This window comes from Molothrus ater, chromosome 8, assembly GCF_012460135.2.
Source record: "Molothrus ater isolate BHLD 08-10-18 breed brown headed cowbird chromosome 8, BPBGC_Mater_1.1, whole genome shotgun sequence".
In the NCBI taxonomy this organism is placed as follows: Eukaryota; Metazoa; Chordata; class Aves; order Passeriformes; family Icteridae; genus Molothrus; species Molothrus ater.
The window spans coordinates 25,903,832-25,927,010 of record NC_050485.2 but is presented as its reverse complement, the minus strand read 5'-3'; the positions used below and the strand labels follow the sequence as shown (position 1 = coordinate 25,927,010).

The window sequence follows — 23,179 nt, the reverse complement described above, 5'->3', positions numbered from 1 at the left end:
GTGAACTACATTACTGCTCTCTTTTATGCAAGTTCTTCCTCAAAAATGACAAAATAAAATAAAGGAAAAGAAGGGTGGTCAACAGCTTTTTTACATTTTAAATCCACCTGTGTCCACAAAACAGAATTACTGGCTGAAGTGTTTTGCCAGTGTTTTGCCAGGGTTCCAAGTGGATCAACACCACAGTAGCCTATGAAGCCAGGGCAGAAGCCAGCCTGGGAAACCCACAAAGAACCTTCAGCACCAGCAGCACGTGAGGCTTCCAGCCCAATGGCAAGACAAATGAAGGCTGCACAGGAGTTAACTCTTCCTGCCCAGACAGAGATGCTCAAGGGCTCTTTCTAAGGGAGCTGTGAGCCTTCCTCACCTCTGAGAGGCCCAGAAGTTTGGTCCTCAGAGAGCTGCAGGGGAGCCTTGGGAACACAGCAACTTACTTACAACATTGGCATGAGCTCCTACAGTGAGGAGGAGCAAAATGCAGCTGAACAGAAGATGGCACAGCCAGAGCAGGAGTCCTTCTGCTGCCATCCTTATGCCCTCTGCAAGTAGCAGCCTCAAGTCTAACAAGAACATCACCTCAGTCTTGCATATCAGCAAATCTAACAAAAGGTTTCCTTCCAAGCAGTACCAGAGACAAAAATTATCTTAAGCCATTACTACCTCATGATCCCCTACAGTGTCTGGCCTTGAGGTCCAGAGTAAATTCTTCTCCATGAGGAGTTGAGGTGAGGGGATGGAACAGACTGTTTCACCTTCTCACTGACGTCAGTGGAGATGCACCAGATTAACCTGGCCCCAAACTCTGGCTAGTTTTTCTGTGGCTCTTAGACGGACACAGTATCAGATTCCTCCTAAGGCTCTGATCAAAGCTGTTTTCCCAGGATCAAGCCAGACCTTTCCAAAGTTCACATTCTCCGTCTCCAACAGAGAAGGGAACACAGCCGTACTGGCATCTGTTCATGTTTGTTCATCTTTGGAAAAGGAGAAATGGCCCCACAGTCTGTTTTCAGCTCAAAGAGCAGAAGAGAGCTCTTCCACGTGGTTCACAACTGTAGAAAGCCACCTATCCCTGGGTTTCTACATAGTATTGGGAAAGTGTCCTGCAAGACCCAGTCAAAACAACTTTTAAAAGTACACTGCATACTTCCCTTCAAGAAGTAAATATGTTCTAAGTCACCTACAGTATTTATACAGCCTCTCTCAATTTGGTACCTGCTCGTCATAACCATTATTTCTGTTTGCAACATTTCTAAATTAAGTCTTCCGTAATACTTTTTATGCAGGGGGACAACACCAACACACAGAAATTAGAAATAATTTTCCCAAGGTCACACAAGAAACCTGTGGCAGAGCAGGGTACTAAATCTGGGTTCCCTGAACCCCGGGATAAGGTAGCTGTTCTCAGGCATCCCAGAGACAGCTAACATGAACACTCATGCCATCTGACTCTTGGGTCAAATACCCCCAAAAAATCACATAACCATTGTGAAGTTTAAGTGGGAAAGTGAGAAAAAAGCCCACAACCAACAAACCCAAACCTTAAACCAGCCTTGATGTCTTGCCCACTGTCTGCCAAATGAGCTAACCTGACCCTCAAACACCACTGTACAAAGTGCCAGAGAACAATCTAAAATGGGAGCCAATAACAAAGCAGTATTAATTTACTGATAAAACTCAAAACCAACAGACGTATCAGACATAACCCTCATCTGGGGAAGCAACATTGTTCTGACGGTGCAGTTCTGCTTTTTCAGCACACAGGAGAACAGAGCAGGAAGACAGCTCCTCCTTGCTGAGCACCATGAGTTTATCCCAGTTCCAGAGCTGAGCTCCCCCAAACCAGACCAACATCCTAATAAGCAGCACAAGGTGGCACTCTGCAGGGAAAGGTTTTCCAGGCCAGGCAACATAACAGCAGGAATGTTGTTTGCATTCAGTGCTGCAGTCTGGGGCCAGCAAAGAAGTCCCCAGCTGGCTTCCCTCCCCACTGTGCAGGCTGGGAGCAAGTATGCTGGTGTGGGCTTTTTCCTGCACCACCTGAGACCCTACATGCTCCTCCTAGCCCCAAATACTAGAGGAAAACTGTCCTCATGCAGGGCCCTGCACAGCCAAGAGGAACTGGGTTTGCTGAACAAGCAGCTATTCAATATTTTGTTTTCTCTTCATTGTTCAACGTGTGGCCTCAAGCCAAGCCCTGCTCTAAATACAGAACTGGTGCTTTCCTTACAGGCTTTTTGACAGGCTCACTGAGAGCAGTGGCTGGGCAGTTCACAAGCACATTTATCGTCATGCTTCCTCACTTTCCAAACTGAAAGCTAAGAAACAGGGAAATCAGAATTGCATCTTCATGTCCCTCTGAGCACTTCCATGAAGACCCCCAAGGACTTGTTTCTGGCACTTTGCATGTTCTAAGCACAAGCCCTGCTGGTGCCTCCCCTGGCTGTGCACCACCAGCACTTCCACAGTCCAGATCCCAGGTTCATATCTTGGAAAAGATCAGTGTGAGGAACAGACAGTTTGGGGTCTCCCATAACAAGCTGGCCTGAAAGGGGCTTGCTGACTGGACACCAGGCAGCTGACAGCAGCCAAGAGTGAAGCAAGTTCTCCAAAGTGTATTCATTGCTCCATTTGTCTGCCTTCTAACTCCTCTCACAAGTGAGCAGAAGTCCTACAGAAACCACTTTCTTCTCTTCCCAGCCCACAGTTAACCATGTCAAAGGGGGCTGGTACACACAGATCAGACACAGAGGCTGATGTATGTTCAGTTGGTGAAGTACCTCAGCCATTTCAGTAGAGAAACCCTAGTCCATCCCCCTTGGACATGCAGCAGACAGCATCTTCTCTAACAATTTAGAACTCAGACAATTCAGATAGATTCTCACATGTCAGGAAGAAGAATATTTTTGCCTTCACCAAGGCAAGACTCTTCTCTGTGATCCATGATGCAAGGGAGTTTGAGCTTCTTGTAAACAGATTCTTGCCTTTTTTTAATATATTGACAAAACTGTGTATTTCATGACCTGATGAAGAAAAATGTCACCATGCACTTCCAAGCTCTCCCATGCACAAGGAAGAGCATGACAAAGAATGAGGACAGGAAAATACACTTTTCTATGTGGTCCTTGTCCTGCTGACTTCTAGCAGGCTATATGAGTCTCACTACATGGTCAGGGACTCAGCCCCTTCCAAGGCCACAGCAGAACCAGTATCCCAGTTGCTGGTATCTGCATTGCAGTGGTTCACAGAAAAAGAATAAAGACACAGGAGGCAATTTTCAAATCTACCTAGAAAACTCAGGAGCTTAAGTCTCATCTTCTTTAAAACAGTTACAAGCTCCAAAACATCTATAGCTTCTAGAAAACAGGATTAGAAAAGTGTGTGCATTACCCCAATGTACAGATGGTGGGAACCATATAATGTGCAGATGGTAGGAGCCATGTAGGTCATCTGACGTGCCCAGATCATTCGGCAGCAGACTCAGGAAATGATCCAAGGCCCAGCATGCCCGGCCCTTGCCCTGTAACGTGCTTCTTCCCACACATAACATTGCCCTTTTGAGGAAGATGGTCACTTCCAGAAATAGCCTAGGCAGTGCCCTCTGCAGTGCAGCAGTCTGTTTGGGGAACATGTACTTCTCTGCAAACACACATCTTCTGCCCTCAAGAAACTGCCTTCAGATGCACTGGGGAAAGTGAGGCTTTTTGAGTAAACACCACCTGACTGAACTGCACTTTGTTTGAAAAGAAACTGATGGCATTTATATGGCTGTGGGCCAGGCCAGACTTCCTTCACTTCTATTTAGGCTTGTTAGTTATCTCTCATGTTACAACCATACTGCTGCAATACTGTGCCTGGAGATGAAGGCAGAGGGAAATATACTTTAAATCAGGAAAATACATTGACAATACTCTTAGCTGCATGCTGTACTAGGGAAACTGAGGCACAAAGACTCCACAGGCTGTAAGAAAAACAGGAAGAGAACTCAGATGTCCTTATGTCTGGGACTGTATTCTGTCAACAGGGACACACTCATCCAGCATTTGGGAGATCCATGGAAAAGAAAGGCTGAGAAAAATGGAAGAGCTTCCATTTCTTCTGTTCTTACAGTTCTGGCTCACAAGCAGCACCAACCATGAAAGCTGCAAGGTGGCTACCTCCCACAGCTCCCAGATGGCCAGGCTGCTTGTAAAACAGTTCATGAACTGCTGCACTTTGTAGCCTCACTGTTAAAGGCAAATCAGAAGCTGTGCCATGTTACCTTACCATGCCTATATGCTGCTTTAGGGCTGCCCAGGCACCTGGGCAATGGCCCCTGGAGCAGCAGCCCCAACAGCAATCCCAATGTCATCTGTCCTTTCTCACAACTTCTCCCTTCTTGATGGTGTAACAGATGGTAGGAGATAAATGAGAAGCTTTCAGAAAATAATCGACTATTTTATGGAGAGGAGCTTTAATCAAAACTGAGGCAAAAGGATTGCTCTCAGTCCACATGCCTGCTTGTCACAGAGCAAACAGCAAAGCATAAACAAGTAATTAAGATAATATTGGAAATCATCTAAGGCTACTTCAAACTGGATTCATAAAGCAACAGAACTGAAGTGAAATCACTTTCATATCAGAGAATGAAAGGACTGAAAGTACAGTAGGGAACACAGAAAAGAGAGATGGGAATATATCCAGCAAGATGGAAAAAGCAGGCCTGTTCTCTCTGAGCTGATCAACAAGGCAGTGTCTCATAGAGAAGAGATCCAGGCAAAGGCCAGCCAAGTGCACAGCCCCAGAGACCCACAGCCTCTGATCAAGAAAGCCCAAAATAAGTCAACAAAAACAAATCCTATCTTTGTTGGTTCAAAGAAGGTAGGGAGTAAGAGCCAACACTCTCAGGAGGAGAACAAATAGCAGCCAGTCTTTGAATTTGGGCAGAAGTTTGTCAGGAGGGTTCAGGAGATGATGAACAGCAGGAACTCCAACAAGCAAGACAATTAACTCAGCAGCAGGACATTGACCAGTCTGTTTGGGTCAGAAATAGAAATGGATTTAAAAGCTCCATCAGGAGCAGGAAAGGAAAAAGTCAGTCTTACCTACAAACAGGAGAACAGATGGAAACAACACTACAGGTGACAACCAATTCACTGCCGAGCACAGCACCAGGTCAGGTTAAACAAAAGCATGAAGGATAAATCCCTGCATGTGTTGTGGATGAAACATTACACAGAGAAGATATAAAAAGGGTACAAATGTGCTGAGATGGGAAGAAAACCAAAACAACTGACAAAGAAGGAATATGACTTAAACCAGAGAACTGCCTGTACAGTGAATACAATGGAAAGAGAAAACAAGAGAATTGTGGCAACAGTTGACCAGGTTTGGCCCAAATATCCTCCCCACCATCCCAGGACACAAAATTTCTCTAGGGGATGGGTCTAACAAGCTTCACATTTCAAAAGACCCTGAGAACATAAGAAAATGTGAAATTTCCTGCCATCACACCAGCACTGTGATCAGTGATGCAAATCAGCCCATGGCAGCTGCAGCACAGCTCTAACTGGGCAGTGCTGCAACACCAACAGCATGAGCCCTGACTGACTCCCACTGTGAAACAACACTCCTGTAGAGGAGTCCCCCTAAACCTGGGAGGACAAAGGGATCAGGAGCCTTCAGCCACACACAGTGACACTTCACAGCAGACAGATGCTGCAGCAGAGAATTACAGCTTGGTTGCAGATAACATCAACAACTGGGCCTACTTCTAGTTTACACAAAGGCCTCTTTGCACAACTTGGATAGTCTAAAGAGAACACAAATTACATTTTACAACTACTGAAAGTACCAAGTATAAATTGAGCCTAGAATTGTGGGTTTCTGCATAGACTCCCTGCCACCCAGATATCCCTATACACAGCTATACTGCTAACACACAAAGGAAAACAGGAACTGCAGCTCTGCAGGATCTTCTTCCTTGGAGGCTTATAAAGTAAACAGGGTGACAAAGAGGAACACAGTGGGTTCCCCCATGGAAATTGCTACATCAGCTCTTGCACTTCTGGAGGCCTCATTCCTCACCAGGGAGTGGGGTTTATGCTTCTCATGCCATTTGCTGGGTTCACCCCACTTTCTGTGTTTTCCCTGGTAACCTGCCAGCTGTACTGCAAAGCCAAGCACCACTGAGAAGACACTGCATACAAAACCTCACCTACATGGGGTACTTCTCTGTTTTCCAACTCATGTCAGGATCTCACACCATGGCAGGTTCAGAAACTCCAGCATCACTGGGAGTTGCTCATCTACACCTGCAGATTGCAGTGGGGCAAATGGGCAGAGGGGATGTGCTGAGGCTGAACAGAGTTCAGTACAGTCCTACCTGTCAGCCTTCTCTGAGCATCTGTATGCAGGTACAAACCTACAAAAACAGTGGGATTTGAATATGGGGTGAATATTTGCCTCTTGTGCATGGACCACCAATCCAGCTTCCCAGCCCAGCATTTATACTGTTATTATGCTTTCTCAAAAAGAAGTCATGCACATATCTCACTATACTCAATACTGCTGGCCAGTCTCCCTCAATATCTCTAAGAGAAAAGCAATCCTTAACAGCTCAGCTTCATTCAGCTTCCCTTTCTTGGAAAATTAACGAGCATATTCAGGTATACCCTCTACTGGGAGGCAAGATTCTGACTCCAAGTATGTCCAGACAAAGTTTCAAGAGCAAGATGAAGCTTCCAGATACTAATCACACTGCTTGTACATGATCAAAATGAAGCATAACTCAAAACATGGCACCGCAGATCTCACTGTAAACTCTTGTTTTACATGTGTGGATTTGTACTCTATAAAGCAAAGCCAGGTCCTGAGCCATGAATAGAGCTTCACTACAAGGCACTACAAGGTTTGAGGCAGAAAGCATCCCCCCCATATTACACAAGGGCCAGATTCTAACCCACCTACACATAGCGAGTCAAAACTCAACTCCCACTAGCTGTAGAGTGAGGCGTGATCCAGTGCAAGAGGATTAAAAAAACCCCAAAAAACTCACAAGCAAATAAACAAAGTAACATGCAGAAACAAGAAACAACTATAGAGCCTAGGAAGCAGGAAAGCTGTGGACAGAAAGTCTCAGACACCAGGTCTCTGGGACATGAAGATAGGGCTGGGGGCTTTGTGCAGAAAAATAGATCAAGAAGAGCTGACACAGCAATTTGCTCTTTCAGGAATTCCTTACACAAGACAGGCAAACCACTCAGCCACCTGCACACCCTCTCTCCCAATAAAATCATAATTACAGCACTGTCCTAACTCCAGAGGCTCCAGGAAGGACTGAAAATTGCCAGGTACTCAGTCAGCAGCACGATGTGGGGGGAGGAGAGTGGAAACCTCCTTTGACAGAAAAGATAAAACATATTGAAACTGTGCAATGTTCACCAATCCCCCTACTCCTCCCCTGCACAGTGAGGTACAGCTGCACTGCACTGCTGCTGTGGTAAATCAGCTTTCTTGTGCACCAGACACCCAAGGCTGACTTGCAGATTCACCTGCAGCCACACCCTCTGAGCTTCTGCACCCATGTTTGTGAACCTGTGCCACATTAAGCCATCACCTAAGGCACACGGAGTACCTAATGCACAGCTACACACCCACCCCACAGTACTTGCTCTGGGACACTGTGAGCACACCAAGCTTAAAGCCAAGCATACCTGAGGGTTTCAGCAGTACAGTCCCCATATGGACCCTCAGGAGAGAATTTCAAAGGTTATGAGAGCGAAGGCCTACAGAGAAGTTCAGCACAAAACCAAGTGATGGGATTTAGAAGTGGGAAAAAAGTTTCATATGGGTAGATGAGAGTGCAACGACAGAGAAAATGAGGAGCTGCACCAGTAGAACAGGCAGAAGGGCAAAGAAACCCAGACACCCAGATTTCCAAGATAACATGCCCAAAATGCCTTACCATCCTCATCACAGCTGCTGACTCCAAGCTCTGCAAGCAACCTGCTATCAGACTGTAGGTGTATGAAAGGCCCTTGGGAGGCAGTGCCAGACACAAGGGAGGATAATGGGAAGAGAGGAAAATGAAACGAAAAAGAAACTGGACAGAGATCAAACCCTCCCCCATGGAACTGAGCAATAGATTATTTGAGAGCCCTTAACAACATGGGCCTCCTGGGAGAGCTGAGGGCTCCCAGTGCTGCTGGGAGGATGCTTGGTATTTCCCCAGGATTAGACCAAAAAACAACAGGCTTTCTACATGCCTGAGAGCCTAAATAACAACAAAACACAAATGACAATCTAATATTGTAACGCAATTTCAGATTTCGTTATAAATCTTAACTTCATTAAATTGACGGCATTATTGGGGGAAAAATAATTTAGCAACCCTACTGTTTATTTTATTTCCTGCTGACACAATGATTTAATTGATTAAAAAGTCTTCTCAATTATTTTCCAAAATGTATAAATATCAAGCCAGGCTAATCCTAACTAAATATAATGAACCTTTCAAATAATTGAGTCTATTAGAACTGCACATGTAGGGTCCATGGCAGCAGTTTCCAGTGACATTGAGTGCAAGTTAATGTACCCACAGAATTTCACTCCCAGCACAGACTACTTCACTTCTCTAGCAACGTTTTAGAAACTCAGGTTCTGCCCCAGAAACATCTTCTGAAAAAAGTAATGTTAAATAAGTGATACTACATGCTGTAACAAACCGCTGTTCATTTTCCAACCCATTCCACAAATCAGAAGATAATTTTGTCAAGAGCATATTTAAGGAGGCAATACTCAATTCAAATGTAACACATGTTGGCTAACTTGAGTTTTTAATTTGCTTGGGTTTTTGCTTTTATCTATGTGTTAAGTTGGATTTGTTAAAGAAAAAGTTTCCCTCATCTATTATAAACACCAGGTAACGACTGTGATTCTCCAATTATTTTCTGCAGGTGGATAATTTCCCATACCAAAATATCCCCAACTAAAGCAAAACTGTATTTTTAAATACGTTCATGTTTTAACTCAAACTCACTATATCTTACAAATATCTGCACAAAACACTGCACATTCATGTAGATAATGATTGCAGAGGGAAGCCCTCTGCAGTAATCTCCATGCTGTTGGTTGCACAACAGAGACAAGCAAAGGAAAAGAGACCCTGAGCCACATCCTTCCTTAAAATTGCATCACAAGAATTAGAAACTATGAAGCATTTTTTTTCCTCTTATCTGCACACCCCTATTTGGGGTAGAAAAGAATTATTTTGCTGAGACTGTGAGATCACCATAGTTCTGTAAGAATAAGAATTGCTCTGCCACTGCCATCCAGAACTGGGCTGTCTGCTCCTCAGAACTTTCTGGGTGTTTGTGCAATGACAGCACAGAGCCTGTTGGGAGGAAATAGCTGTCATGTCTGGGCTGCAAATGCTGAGGGGAAATACTTGGAATTAAAATATTAATCAAACAAGCAGCCAGGCTTCATAAATACCCTGTACCACAAAATCATGGATTATTTGGTTCAAATAAAGACCGTCAACAAGGTACATGTGCCAATTTGTAAAAGAATTTGTAGAAGTGTATAAATAAAAAAAAAGGAAAACATTGTCGCTTTCCCAAGGTTGCCTGAGAGACATTTTCACAGGAGGCTGTTTTATTACAAGATCTGCATGAGATCTAAATGCATTATTCCTCTACACTAATGAAACATTTTGAGACAAAAGCAATCTAAGAAAATCTCTTGTCCACACATGAAATGTAAGTTTTGTTCCTCATCAAGGACTTGATATTTAATTCAAAGTCCATTCCAACTCCACCAGACAGAACTTACTGAATTGCCCCTTTGATTTTAACAGGAAGAGATGATACAGAGCCTTCCTTAAACAAGGCTGATGCTATACTCAGCATCACACAAAAGACACTGCAGTGAATTTGGAGGCACCCTAAACTTCACAGTTGTCACTTCCCGGCACTTCAGCCATCTGGAAGGCCTGCCATCTCCTACAGCAAGTGCAAGCTGCTACGACTTGTGCTAAAAGAAACTTCCATTTCCAACTGTGCATGTAAGGTCTGAGCTCCCCAAAAGACCCAACTCTGGTCCCTGCCTGGAGCAGACCTGACACTGGTCACTCCCTGAGGCTGAAACAACCACAGGAGGAAACGCTCTGGGTAACAACGTTATCACTCTAAAGATTCAATTTGGCCTCAGTATTCCTTGCATAAAGAAGGTTTAAGTAAGACTAGAAAGTACCTCTTCTGCTTCTCTGCTGCCTTTCCACCCACAGGAACATATTCAGCCTGTCAGGCTCAAGGGCCCAGCGGGCTGGTGTCAGCACCAGAGCTGCCCCAGGAGAGCTGTGCCTGGAGCTCTGTGCTGGCAGGGCCTGCTGAGCACCCTGGCCCCAGGGACTGGGAGTGCTCTGCATCCCTCTCCAGCCTACAGGCTGCTGGATTCAGTGCTAAGGAGTTCCTGAGGGGGATGTGCTTCCAGCCCTCCTCTGGAGAAGGGCAGGTTGCCATGACAAAGGCCTTTGAGACAAAGGGGTGTGGGATGGAAAAATAGTATGTGGGAAACCTAGAGAGAAAAATACCGACCTCAATTCAGCATTTGCCACCATTTTCCAACACAAAGTCACAGGACTGGGGGCTTTGGTTCACAGTAAACAGCAAAGAGCTACAAAGGCCCTCAAATTAGGAGAAGCTGGATGAAGTAGAGAAGCAAATACAAACATTGAGCACACAAAGAGCTCAAGATATGCTGATCCTGATGAAGAAAACTTCCCTACAACAAGGTGTCCTAACATTGCTTCAAACAACCTTTATTATCAAATGCTGCCGAAGCAGAATCACTGCAAGCAAAGGCACCTTCCCCTTAGGCCTTTACAGGTCCTTCCCAATGGCCTTAAGAAAGCCTTAATCACCTGAGCCACCTGCCACCATTTTATGGATTGCACAGGCCTTGCTGCAGTAAAAGCAAGCTTGCAAATGCCTTTTCAAAGGCATACTCTATGTTTCTAAAGTTTCTCTATCCCAGAAGGTCTCAACAAGGTCTGAACAAACCTACAGAAGGTAGCAAACAAAAATAAAAAGAACAGGAATGAGGGGGAAGAGGTAGATGCAACCACAGCACCAGGCAATAGGCTCAATCCTATTGTCTCTTCTAGATTTAAGAAACCAAAAAACATGCCATTGTATAATAAGAAAAGTGTCAAAAACATGGAGTTCTACAATTACCAAGCTAGCAAAAGCTGGGAAATCCCACTGCCCTAAAAGGCAGACTGAAACACAGCTTTGTTTTCCTGAACTGAATTTTTAACATGTTGTACATTACAGTCAGTCATCTCCCTCTCTCCCATTTGTTGTAGGGGATCCATTTCAAAACATTTCCTTGCTTCAAATCATGCCTGTCATTACAATCCCAAAGCACCCAGGCTGCACATGCACTATCCCTTAAAAGCAGTGATTTCTGGGTTGGAAAGACATCAGCTGTATATAATGGGAATAGCTATTGCCTACCTCCTCCCTAAACCTTGTGAACAGATCTCCCTATTCCCCTTCCCTCTGCAGCATCTGAGACTTGGCATGGTGTCAGCTGGCAGTGCCATTTCAGATCCAGCTCCCCTGTGTCCCCCTCTACTTCCATAGATCCAGAATGGACACTGCACTTGTGTGCTCCAGCTCAGAATCCTTCTAGCTGTTCAGATTCTCTTCCCATTTTTCCAAGAGAGCAAGTTTCTCTCCACTGCCTCCAGCTTTCTTCTGCAGCTTTGACCCCCAGGCAGCCCTGCCCACAGTGTACCTGGTGGCAATACTGGCAATGCTGCCACTGCCGCTGTACTTCCGTGCCCGGCTCAGCCTCCGCGTGGGCTTTGGGTCTTGTAGTCCAGGGCTTGGGACTGAGGGGAAGGTCGAGGCATAGCCGTGCTCACACTCTGCAAGAGAATCAACAGGCAAGGCGTTAAAAACAAAAACCAACAACCAAAAAAAAAAAAAAAAGGAGAGAGAGAAAAAAAATAAAAAAGGAAAAAATAAAGAAGTCAGCAGGCAGGCCTCACCACTAACCCACTGGCCTAGCTGGGGAGGCCCTTAATCACAACAGCTCAGGGAAATGACTGAGGATATATTCACTTCACAGGGAAGTGGACTGAGGTTGGAGAAAAGGGAGGAAGGGAAGTATAAAGTCTCTGCCAACCCTGGAGGAAGGTCACCACCACTCAAACATTGAAAATATAAAAAAAACAACATGACAGTCTAGAGAGTGCCTCATCTTCCTCCTCCTGCCCGACCTATCTGAACCAGGCAAACCAGATGTATTTCACCGTGCCACTGACGTCTCTGCTGAGCCAGAGCCACCCACCACCATCCCTCCTGCCCAGTGGAAAACTTTCACACCAAATACCCCCTTTTCCTCCCAGAAACCACATCCACGTCAACCTCCCCCACTCTGCAAAAACATTCCACCTCATCCACCACCTTCAGGAGGGCTCATCATCCCTATCCTTCATCCAGCTGGGGATTTACCACCATCCCGCCAGCAAACACCGGCTCTGATCCCTTCTCCGGGGTCACTCTCGCCCCTCGGCGGGGATCTGACCCCAGCCCCGTTCCCCTCACGGAGGGCACCCATCCTCCCCCCATTACCTCTCTCCCTTCGCTCCAGATACTCGGCCGCCTCCAGCAGCCGCTGGATGTTGATCATCTGGACCTGCTCCATGGCCGGGGGGCTCCGCAGCCCCGGGCCGCCCTCCGCCCCCACGCTCCCGGCTCCCCCGCTGGACACGGGGGCAGCTGCGGCGGGGAGGCGCCGGGGATCGCCGTCTCTGCCCAGTGCCCGGGCCTCGTCACACCGTGCCGGGGGCGGCTCTCCTGGGAGGGCGAGGGGCGGCAAGGGAACACGCCGGAGGAAATGCCGGAGGAAGGAGCCGCTCCGGGATGCTCCCGCCGGGGAGCGGCGAGCGCTTATTCCTGCCCCAGCCCCGTCCCCAGCGCCCGGCCGAGCGCTGCCCCCGCGGCCAGCCCCGAAGCGCCCCCGCGCCGGGCCCTGCCAGGATCCAGCCCCGGCCCCCTCGGCCCGGCAGCCCCGCGGCGGGACCGGCCCCTCCGGCCGCCGCCCCGCCCGCCGCCTCGCAGCACTTTGTTTACCTCTGCCCGGCGCTCACGGGCGGGCGGAGCGGAGCGGAGCGGGGCGGGCTGGGAAATGCAGTTCCCGGGAGCACCGAGGCACCGCCGGAGCGAGGCGGGGGCAGCTCCCGGGGCAATGGCTGTGTGTCCCCGCGCCTGAGGGGATGGCTCCGTGCCCACCCAGACCCCGAGGGGGTGGTGGTGGTGGTCAGGTCACAGAATCACAGAGTGGGTCACGCTGGGAGGGACCACGGTGGGTCAGCTCCCAGCTAAGCAGGGTCACTCCAGAGCACAGTGTGCAGGATTGCATCCAGATGGCTCTGGGATATCTCCAGTGAGAGAGACTCCACAACCTCTCTGGGCAACCTGTGCCAGTGCTCAGTTACTTGCACAGTTCCTCATATTCAGGTGGGACTGCTGTGTATCAGCTCCTGCCCCTTGCCACTTGTCCCATTGCTGGGCACCACCACAAAGAACCTGGTCCAACCTCTCTGACACCTCCCTTCCAACAGACAGACATTAATAAAATCCCCTCTCAGACATCTCTTCTTGAGGCTGAGCAGGCCCAGCTCCCTCATCCTTTGAAGAGAGACGCTCCAGCCTCTGGATCAACTCTGTAGCCCTCCAGTGCACCTGCTCGAGGAGCTCTGTGTCCTCTTGAACTGAGAAGCCCAGGACTGGACACAGCAGCCACGCCAGGTGAGGGCTCCATGCCCACCCACATGGAACTGGCAGGGCTGTGGCAAGGATAAAGCAGAGAGGCTACAAAAGACAAAGCCACAGCCACAATGTGGAAACCTTCCACATCTCACCTGTGGAGATGGAACTCCACAGGTTCCAGGTGCCTGGAATTCCCACCTGGAGTGACTGATAGATTGTTTTTCATAGGAGGTTAAGGAGCAAGGCCCATTTTTCAATGTGCACAGATTAATTAAGAGCATAGACAAGAGATACCACAGACAGCAAATTCACTATACTTGAAGTGCCACATTAACAAGGCACAACAGTGATCATCTCAACATTTTAACAAATGCTTTCAGTATGATCTCTCTTTTCAGAATTTTAATAATGTATTTACATCTTTATTTTCATGTAGGTACAAACCCTTGGATCACTTCTATCACCCTGAATTTTACCAATCTCAGCATTAGCTGGAATGGAGCTTAAAAACCTGGTAACATAGAATTGTATTATACCAATCTCTAAAATATTTGACTTACTTGAAAAGGATGCACTCAGAAAACATTCAAGATCAGAATCAGAACATTCATAGTAAATATCTGAATCTCCAACTGATTCTGACTTAGAATCCCCCAAAGACTGTTTTGTAGTTCTGACTGGGATATTTTCTGTATGTAACCATGACTGGTTACATCTGCAAACATTCCTCCATCCCAACAGGAGACAGAAAAGTACCTTGAAAAAAATCCCGAAAAAGCAGAAATTCTCAACCAATGGCTTATGTCTGGTAGCAAGGGCTTTAGGCAGAGCACAAAGTATCAGGAGACTCATGATGGAGTTGCAAGAGTCGGCAGCACTCAACTAGAGAAGAGCTGAAAAAAGTGGATTCAGGGTAGTTAACTTTTCTCTACACACAATTTGCTGATTCACCGTTTCTGAGGCTTCTTCAGAAAACTGCAGGCTTGCAGCTGATGGAGGTAAAAATAATACCACTATTCAGTTCTTACACAGACCTTTTCATCTCCAAATCTCTAGGGCTTGATTTGTTTTGTTTCTCTTAAGGTGGGATAGCTAAAAAATAAAGGAAGCTGGGACACCTCCAGGGACATCCCTCCCTCATTCTGGGAAAGACAGTCCCAGCCCTTGCTCGGACAGGAGGGTCTCCACTCATGCACCTACACCCAGCCAGACCACAGCACAGGCAAAGACTGGCTTTTGGCTGGGGGAGAACTCAGGGAATGAAGCATTCTCTCTCCCCACCTCATATTTCTACACTGGAAACTGCCCATAGAGGAGACTGTTAAAAGCACATGGAAAATTCCAAATTTGGGCAGTCTCAAGGACTACTCATAAGATGTTGGATTAATGAAAAGGACACAGGTGCACAGACAGCTCCCCACCAGTGAAGTTAACACAAGAGCATTTCTGGGCTCTAACTGAGCTTCCTTTAACATACTTCCAAAACAAATGGGCCATTTGCTTCTCAGGATTAGCAACACTAAACATTAAAAAAAACAAATCCTGCAACTCCAACCCCCCAAACTCACTGTAAAACAGGTCTTTGGGAGCATCCACTGCCATTAGCTTTTCTGATGGCACATTGGGAGATATGTGGTGCCACTCTAGGGGTTAAAAGGGAAACCCATGGCTGGAAAATGAAGGGGTAGGTTAGGAGCATATCAGAGTGTCAGCTCATGAAGGTAAAGTTCAAGATACAAAACAAGAGAGGATGAAGGAGGGGGATCCTGATACACATGGTGAATTAAATCAGCCTGGAAAGAAGTAACAGCAGGATCAGTTCTGTGTGAAATGATGTAGGATAAGCTCTTGCATTTACACTTCAGCTCAGCTTCCAAGTCTTTGTTTCTGAAGTAAACAATGGAAATTAGAAAAAAAAATCTGTGTGAAACAAAGACAAATTTGGGAGTAAAATGTGGCACATTTCCCCAAAGAAGGAGCCCTAGAGAAGAGGCAAGTAACTATGGAGCCACATCAGATTTGTAAAATCTTGCAATTGCCATCCCAAGTGCTCGTGTGGGCAGGTCAGCCTGCAAAATGCCAGAGTGTGACAGAAACAAAAGTGGGTGGAAAGTAAATAGCACGAAGAGGCCCAATGCCATTCAACTGCTGACCAAAAAGCCCCCAAAGTCAGATTTTAAATGTGGTTGAGCAATCCACAGGCAACACTGGGGAGGGGCTAAGGGAAGATATTTTAGGGGAGAATGAGATCATTTAATTTAGTGGCTCCGAATGATCTGTAAGTACAGTTTTCTGATTATAAGTGCTTGCTGCTGGCATCCCTTCTGGCAGCTGTGATTCACTTTCATTGTGTGTTCTGCTGCTTCGCCCTTTAGAAAGGGGCTTTTTACATTTTATTAAATGGCACTTCGGCAACCCTCCATTTCCAGCCTTAATAATGGATTTGTTAATCTCCCTGATAGCCTTTCCCTCCTCCTTAGCAATAATTTAAATATCCAAGAAGAAATCTGCAGTGCAGAAATCAATTAATATTTACATCTGAAATGCTGCTGTACTATTTTCATCAAGTATAACAGATGTGATCTGTTTTTTATCAACATCACCATCACTTACGTTAAACTAGCAACTTCCATCAGGGAAATTTTCTAAGAGCTTTCCAAAAGTAATGCTTTAAGCTTCTCAAACCCAAAATTACTTTAGCTATTTTCTTTCCACTCGACAGGAAGGGAAACTGAGGTGTAAGCAGCATAATTACTCACATGAAGACACACCCTAAGTCAGAGGTGGAACAGGAACACGTCTCACAAATCAAGATGCCCAGCCCTCTGCTTTGAACACAAACCTTAGAAATAACACAATGCTTTGCAACGTGGAAGTTATTTTCAATAAGGGCAATCCCTTTGGCTAAGCTGCCTTGTTTTTCATTCTGTATTTGGCTTTTGCTAAAATCCTCCTGTTCCCAGCCTCCTGTGCATTTTCTGGGAGGAACATTAAGATGGCAACAGCCATAAGTGCTTCCTTTGCCCACCTTCACACAAACCCTCCAAACTCTTAATATTGTTTTCAAATCCTTGAAATCTAACACTTATGCAATCAAATCATGAACAGAGATCCCTAGTAGGAACCATTTTCTGGCACTGTCACAACAGTGCAAAGACTCAGTGATTCCCCAAATTTCTGGGAACAGCAGATCCATACCACTCCTGTTTCTCTAGTGAGGGGAACAACATCTGAACAACATAATCAGCACACATTGTAACAAACAGGTCTCTGTTCTTGTAGTCACGACTGTAGTAGCTAGGAATTGCAGGACTTGCAGCAGCAGACTGGAGCACAACCCAAGTCCCACCTACTCAACTCCCTTCCAAAGCTTGCAATACCTTCACTAAGGGACCTACAAGTGCCTACAGGACATGGCCTCATTTCTCATCCGAGAGCTTCACTCTTCTGCAAGGCATCAGATAATCCATTTCAGCACTCCCACTGGTACCTGGAACCCATCCACCACTGAGGACAGACATTTCTCAGAACCAAACCTCTGGGATATCCAAGAGTTTGAGCAGGAATAAAGTGCACGCTCTGATTCAAAGACGAAGCTCTGCCAAACAATAAGATAAAAGCCACAGATCTGTTGGCTCTTTGGGTCACTTGTTCCTTCTCTCTAGGAGATGTGCTCTGTTTTCAGCCCTGTGCTGTGCCCAAATTTATACTGCGTCAGTGACTTACTCTGTAACTTTGATTAAGTCACTTAACTGATCCAGCTGCAAAATTAAGAGGAATGTCCATGAGAAAAAGTATACAGAGTCCTTCAGCTAAATAACAAGAAAGTAGGGTTCTTCAGCCAGTGGCAGAATGTGCTTCTTTTCTGGCTCTCAGGATGCTCTGCTGACAAGGGATGCAATTGGTTCTCAGCAGTGCTTCCAGCACAGTTCCATGGTTCTACCTCTGCCCTATCATTTCTCCTGCTGTGGCTTCCTTCTGAATTCTATGCTGAGGTCCAAACAGGATGAGTCAAAACAGCCCAACCTGGAAGTGGCTAACACATGAATCACTGTGGCCAGGTCATGAACCAGGAGGAAAGAAAGGGGTTTACTGTGAGTTGGATGAAAAATATATAAATAAAGGGGTCCCTTTATGCTCTATACATCATATCACCGTAAGATTCAAGACCATCTACACTGACCTTGAGCCACTTGGTCAGCTCTTATTGATATAATGGGAGCTCTGCATGGAGACCAAAGGCAATCTCAGCTTCTTCTGCCCTCAGCTAATTATAGGTTTCTGACATTTCTTTGGTTTGTCAGAAAAAGACACCAAACAGTACACAAACAATGGAAGGAGCCACATGATGAAGATACTGTTAATTCATCCCCAAGGCTCAGTTGTCTTCTCCCTCAGAGAGAATTATTCAAGAGCAAAGGACAAATCTAAGATCATCCATTTGTTATTCCTGGTCAGAAGATCAATAAACATAGCCAGCACTTGAAGAAGATCTAGCTGTCTCCTGCAAGGGGCCAAGGTCCACTGTCCCATGCATGCACACCTCTATTAGACTTGTGAACTTGTCACCCCTGTTACAGAGACTTGATTGCCTTCATGCTTTTGGAAGAGGATATGGCAACACAGGTCTGTATCTGTAGTGAGATCAGAATGTATTACACACCATGCCTATTACAGATAAGTCATCGTATCCGAAGGATTCATCACGTGTTTGTGCAACTCCTACTGACAAAAACATGAGCCCATACACACAAAGGGGATGCCTGGCACAACATTAAACCTCAGCTGAGTTTACTCCAGGTCCCTTTAAAAACATCTTCCAAATCCCAGCATTTCAGCTGCTACAGATTTTCAGCCCTGCTTATTCATGAAGTGGCATTTGCAGAGGTTACAGATGTATCAACAGAGCTGCCCTCAGCACAACTTGAATTTCTGAAAACAGCCACTGTAACTTTCTTCATGTGACGTTTCTATTCCTTGGATACCAAGCTTAAATTTCTAGAAACAGGTAATTTGGAAACCTGTACATGTCAGTTAGCAAGGTGTGTTGGGATTGGGTGTTGTGGTCTCACCATGAGAACTGCAGCAAGCAGGCAGGCAGCACTGTTATTCACTCCCAGAGGCTCAGCTGAAAAAATAATTCAGTTATATTTCAGTAGCTAAAATACTCCACCTTACCCAAGGAGTCTGATAAGAGGATTCTAACCTTCCCTGTCACCATATTGTAACACAGGTAATTTTTATTCTAATATTTTAAAATATAAGTGAATACTATAAGGGTGGTGCTGAGAGGCCAGTCCTGAACACTGCCTCCCCCTGCCATAGCCCTGACAGTATATCCTACCCTGCTCCATGGCTCTCTGCCCTGTGGTTCTGTTTCCACACTACCCAGCCAACCCATGGCCCCTCAGCTATTATGCGTGGCCACAATGATAGGATGTGGGACCTATAAATGTAAATCATCATCATCTCCATATTTCTGCCTGAGCTTCAGGCAGGGAGCAAACTCCTACCTTATCTCAAAGTCCTGCCCTAGACATGGAAGGCTCTGCTGTCTGCCTTGTACCACTGACCTGCAGACAAGGGTAGGTGTGTTTTGGAGGCTGAAAACATCCTTGTAGTTGCTCCTCTATCACCAGAAGGTGTGACATGCACATCTGGGATATCCAAGCACTTGGATCCACAAGAGAAGAGGTTGTGTCCACCCCTCAGGGGGCTCCTCTACCAAACAGCATCTGCTCCTGCTGAGGACAGTGTTTGGAGAAGGTGAATAACATGGCAGAGCCACCAAAGGCTTGGAAGAATGAATGAGGACACTGAGTGTAGTTTATCAGAAACCATAAAACTATGAGGAAAACCACTTGAGTTCTCAGAGCCTTAATAGCCCTTCCTTAGATTCCTTCCTATGGCTACTGAAGCCCTTCAGCTTCCATACCACTGTGATGCTGATCCCAACCAGCTTTACCCAGCTCTGTCCCTGTCACCCATCCTGGCCAGGAAGAGACAAACATCTATCTGTCACCTCTATTTTTTTAAGACTGTTTCCTTGGGGCAGGGCACCGTCACTCCCCTGCATGTACAGCACCTGGCACAACAGGGCTGTGACTCAGCCACCTTCCTGATGGGAGTAACACCAAAATAGCTCATTACACCCTTCATAACACCATGGTCAAGTGACCTGGGCATCCTGCAGGAAGCAGGCAAGCACCAAGTCTGACTGAAACTGAGTCTGGCAGTCTCCATCACCAAACTTTTTTGAGCTGCCCCCCTCTATTATTGTGAATTGTGAGTTCAGAGAGTGTAACGAGGAGTGATCATTAGAAACATCTCTGCCAGGCTGCCAGCACTGGGTGCACTGAGGAATCACCCCTGCCCTGGCAGATGAAAGGGCACAGCATTTTCTTGGTGCAATAACCTGAGCTCTGCATGCAAATCCCTTCCCAGAAAGATGTATATACATTAGGATACAACAGTCCTGCTTCTGCAGCTGTTCCTTAGTTTAGATAGGGCCAGTAAGGCTCAGAGATTGTTTTCCAATCCCAGCAGCATTTTTCTTTGTTTGGGAGCAACACGTAAAAGCTGCCTGGTTTATGACAGTCACGTTCTGAACAGCACGTTCACCAGCTGAACCTTTGGTTAAATGGGACTTTTCACCCTAAAATGTCCTGATTGCACATTAAAATACTGAAAGGTTTTGCAGAATTTCCTAATAAAAGTGATGATTTTCAGCATTATGACCTCAACAATTACTAGTGAAAGCTTCCATGAAAACAAGTGCTCAGGAATTGAGTTGTTTAGATGCAAACACCTCTTTTAAAAATCCAGCAATAAAAAATCCTGTATCCTGCAGTCCTACTCATTTTCCAGTTCCTAACAAGAAACCGTGTAAAATGATGCATTTTTAAATGGAGCATGTAAAAGATCAGATACTATCCATCTCAACGGCAGGGAAAATTCTATCTCTCCCCACCCCAAAAAAAAGCCATGATTTTGACAGTTCCCCTTCATAATAAGAGCGCTCGTTGAGAAAAAAAACAGACCTAAACCAGCGGTCTGACACTCAGTTTCCAAACCAGGGATGCTGCTGTTTTCACACTCAAACCCAGTTCTTGCTGGTGTCTCCTGTCATTTTCCTGCTCGCAGCTGCTGCTCAAGGCGCAGCTCAGCTCCTCAGGCGCTTGGCTTTGCAGATTCATTACGAAACAACAATTAGCACGTGAGAAAAAAATATCCCACCCCAAAATTAACTCAACTTTCCAAAACAGAAGAGCAGCCTGGATTTGTTCTGGGCGAGCAAAGAACAAGGGCTGTTGGCTGCAGCTTTAGCGGCAGAGCAGCTCCTCCGCAGTGGGATCCCTTTCCCTGGGAGCCTGCGTGCACGCAGCTTTTCCCGCAGAACAAGGGCAGCCTATACCGGCACCTGCTCGGGACCTGCAGCTGCCATAGGGGTGAACGGCGAGGAGAGGCTGATGGTGCGATGGAGACGCGTGGCGAGGGACTCGCCGATGCCTTTGTAAAGTTAAACGGAAAACAAAACGCAGCACATGCTCCACGGAGGAGAAAAAGGGGGGGGGGGGGGGAAACCCCAAACATGAAAGCGAGGAGGACAGCGAAATTAAAAAAAGAAAAAGTAGAGAATTAAGAAAAAAAAAAAGTAGAAAATTAAAAAAAAATTTAAAAAAGGCTAAAACAAAGAATAACAGAGAAACCCGAGGAAACCGAGGGCAAAGCGCCGGTGGCGGAGCGGAGCCCGGGGCTCCCTGCGAGGTGTCCGTGTGACACCCCCGGGCCCGCAGGTCCCGAACCCCCCGGGCTGAACCCCCCGGGCCGAGCCCCCCCGGCCCCGCGCCCCCCCCGGCCCGCTCGGCAACGCGTGACGTCACACGGGGGACCCCGGCGCCGCGCATTGGCGGAGCGGGACGCGCGGCCCCGCCCCCAGGAGGCGGCGGCCAATGAGCGCGGCGCGCTAGCTCCATGTGCGAACCATGTGTCCGCCCGCGGGGCGGGGCCTGCCGGGCGCAGCGCCGCTGGAGCGCGCTCCGCCACCGCGCGGGGTCCGCGGCCGCGCTCCGCCGCGGGCCACGGCCGCCCCTTTGTTCCCTAAGCGCTTCTTCCTCGCGGTGCCGCCGTCGCTCGCGGCTCGCCTGCCCGCTCGGGAGACCGCTCCGCGGGGCAAAGCCGCGGGCTACGCGCACCCTCCGCGCCCGCGGAGCAGGAGGCTAGCGGCGCTGCTGGCCACCGCCCCGCACCGGACGCTTGCCCTGCCTTGCCCTGCACTGCACTGCACTGCTCTGCCCTGCCCTCTCCTCCCCTCCCCGCCGGCTACCTGGCGAGCGCTGCCACTTGCCTACGTGACTCTGCCCATGCCCCGGCGGGGGGAGCGGGGACGTGTCATCGCCTCCTCCCCCGCCGCTCCGGCTCCGCGCGGGGCCCGCCGCCCCCCCGGCCCCTCTCGGTGCCACTCCGAGCCCGCTCTCCCCGAGAACCGGAGATGCGCCCCCCCTCCCCGCGCCGTCCCGCTCCACTCTCCATCCCAAACTTTCCCCCGGGCCCGGTCTCCCCAGCGGCGGCGGGGGTCGCACGCACGCCTCTGCCGCGGAGGGTGCAGGCCAGCCCCGGCGCCCTTTGTCACTGCATCCCCGGCCCCTGCAGCCAGCCGAAAGTTTGGTTTATTTTCCTTACTCCCCTTGACCGCCCCGCGGTCACGCACACGCGCGGCCACGGCCGCCAGCCCGCACTTACTTTTATTCTCCTTCTCGATCCGCTCCAGGTAGCTGGCGGCCTCCAGGAGCACCTGCACGTTGTACAGGAAGGTGTCCATGCCCGCCGCGGGGCTCGTGTTGCAGATGTCCCCGAGGGGGCACCGGGCCCCGCCGCCCGCCCCTGCGCTCCGCGGCTCGCTCCGCGGCTCCCTCCGCGGCCGGCCGCGCTTCCCCATGCCCCGCCGCCTCTCCGTGCTGCGCTGCCTCGGTCCGTCCGTCCGTCCGTCCGTCTGTCCGTCTGCCGGCGAGCCCGGCGGCCGCCGCGGTCCCAGCGCTGCCGCCGCCCGCCCCGCCGCTGTGTCGCCCCACGGGCCGCCGCCGTCCCGCCCCCCCCGCGCCCCGGCGGGGCGGCCCGGCCCGGCCGCGCCTGCGGAGTGCGAGCGCCGGCGGCTGCGCGACGCCCGGCGCGGGGGGGCGGCCGGCGGGGCAGGGCCGGGCTTGTCCCGGGGCGGCGGGGACCGGCGCGTCGCCGCTCAGCAGCCCCGGGATGAGTTACAGCTCCGCGGGGGGAACGACCCCTCGGAAAGGGGCTCCGGCGGTGGTGGCACCGCGCCGCGGGGATGGTGGCACTGGTGGGGGCCCAGCTGCACCCGCCCCCAGGACACAGAGGCACAGCCAAGCCTGCCCTGCCTCTTGTCACCCCGTGTCACCTCCCGC

General features: G+C 48.5%; 1 protein-coding gene across 2 annotated transcripts in view; it reads right to left on the bottom strand.

Moving 5' to 3' along the window:
• MXI1 (MAX interactor 1, dimerization protein) overlaps positions 1 to 22,817 on the bottom strand; it is a 54,943-nt gene extending 32,126 nt beyond the window's left edge. The window contains exons 1-2 of one of the 2 annotated variants that reach the window (XM_036386169.2): positions 22,503 to 22,817; positions 11,779 to 11,911 (exon numbers count right to left, since the gene is read on the bottom strand). In XM_036386169.2, the coding sequence (XP_036242062.1) occupies positions 11,779 to 11,911; positions 22,503 to 22,698 (329 nt within the window). In that variant the 5' untranslated portion in view covers positions 22,699 to 22,817. Of the gene's footprint in view, positions 1 to 11,778; positions 11,912 to 12,620; positions 12,961 to 22,502 lie in introns of those variants that run through there. The other variant, XM_036386170.2, reaches the window with a different exon arrangement.
• Between the last annotated feature and the right edge of the window lie 362 nt (positions 22,818 to 23,179).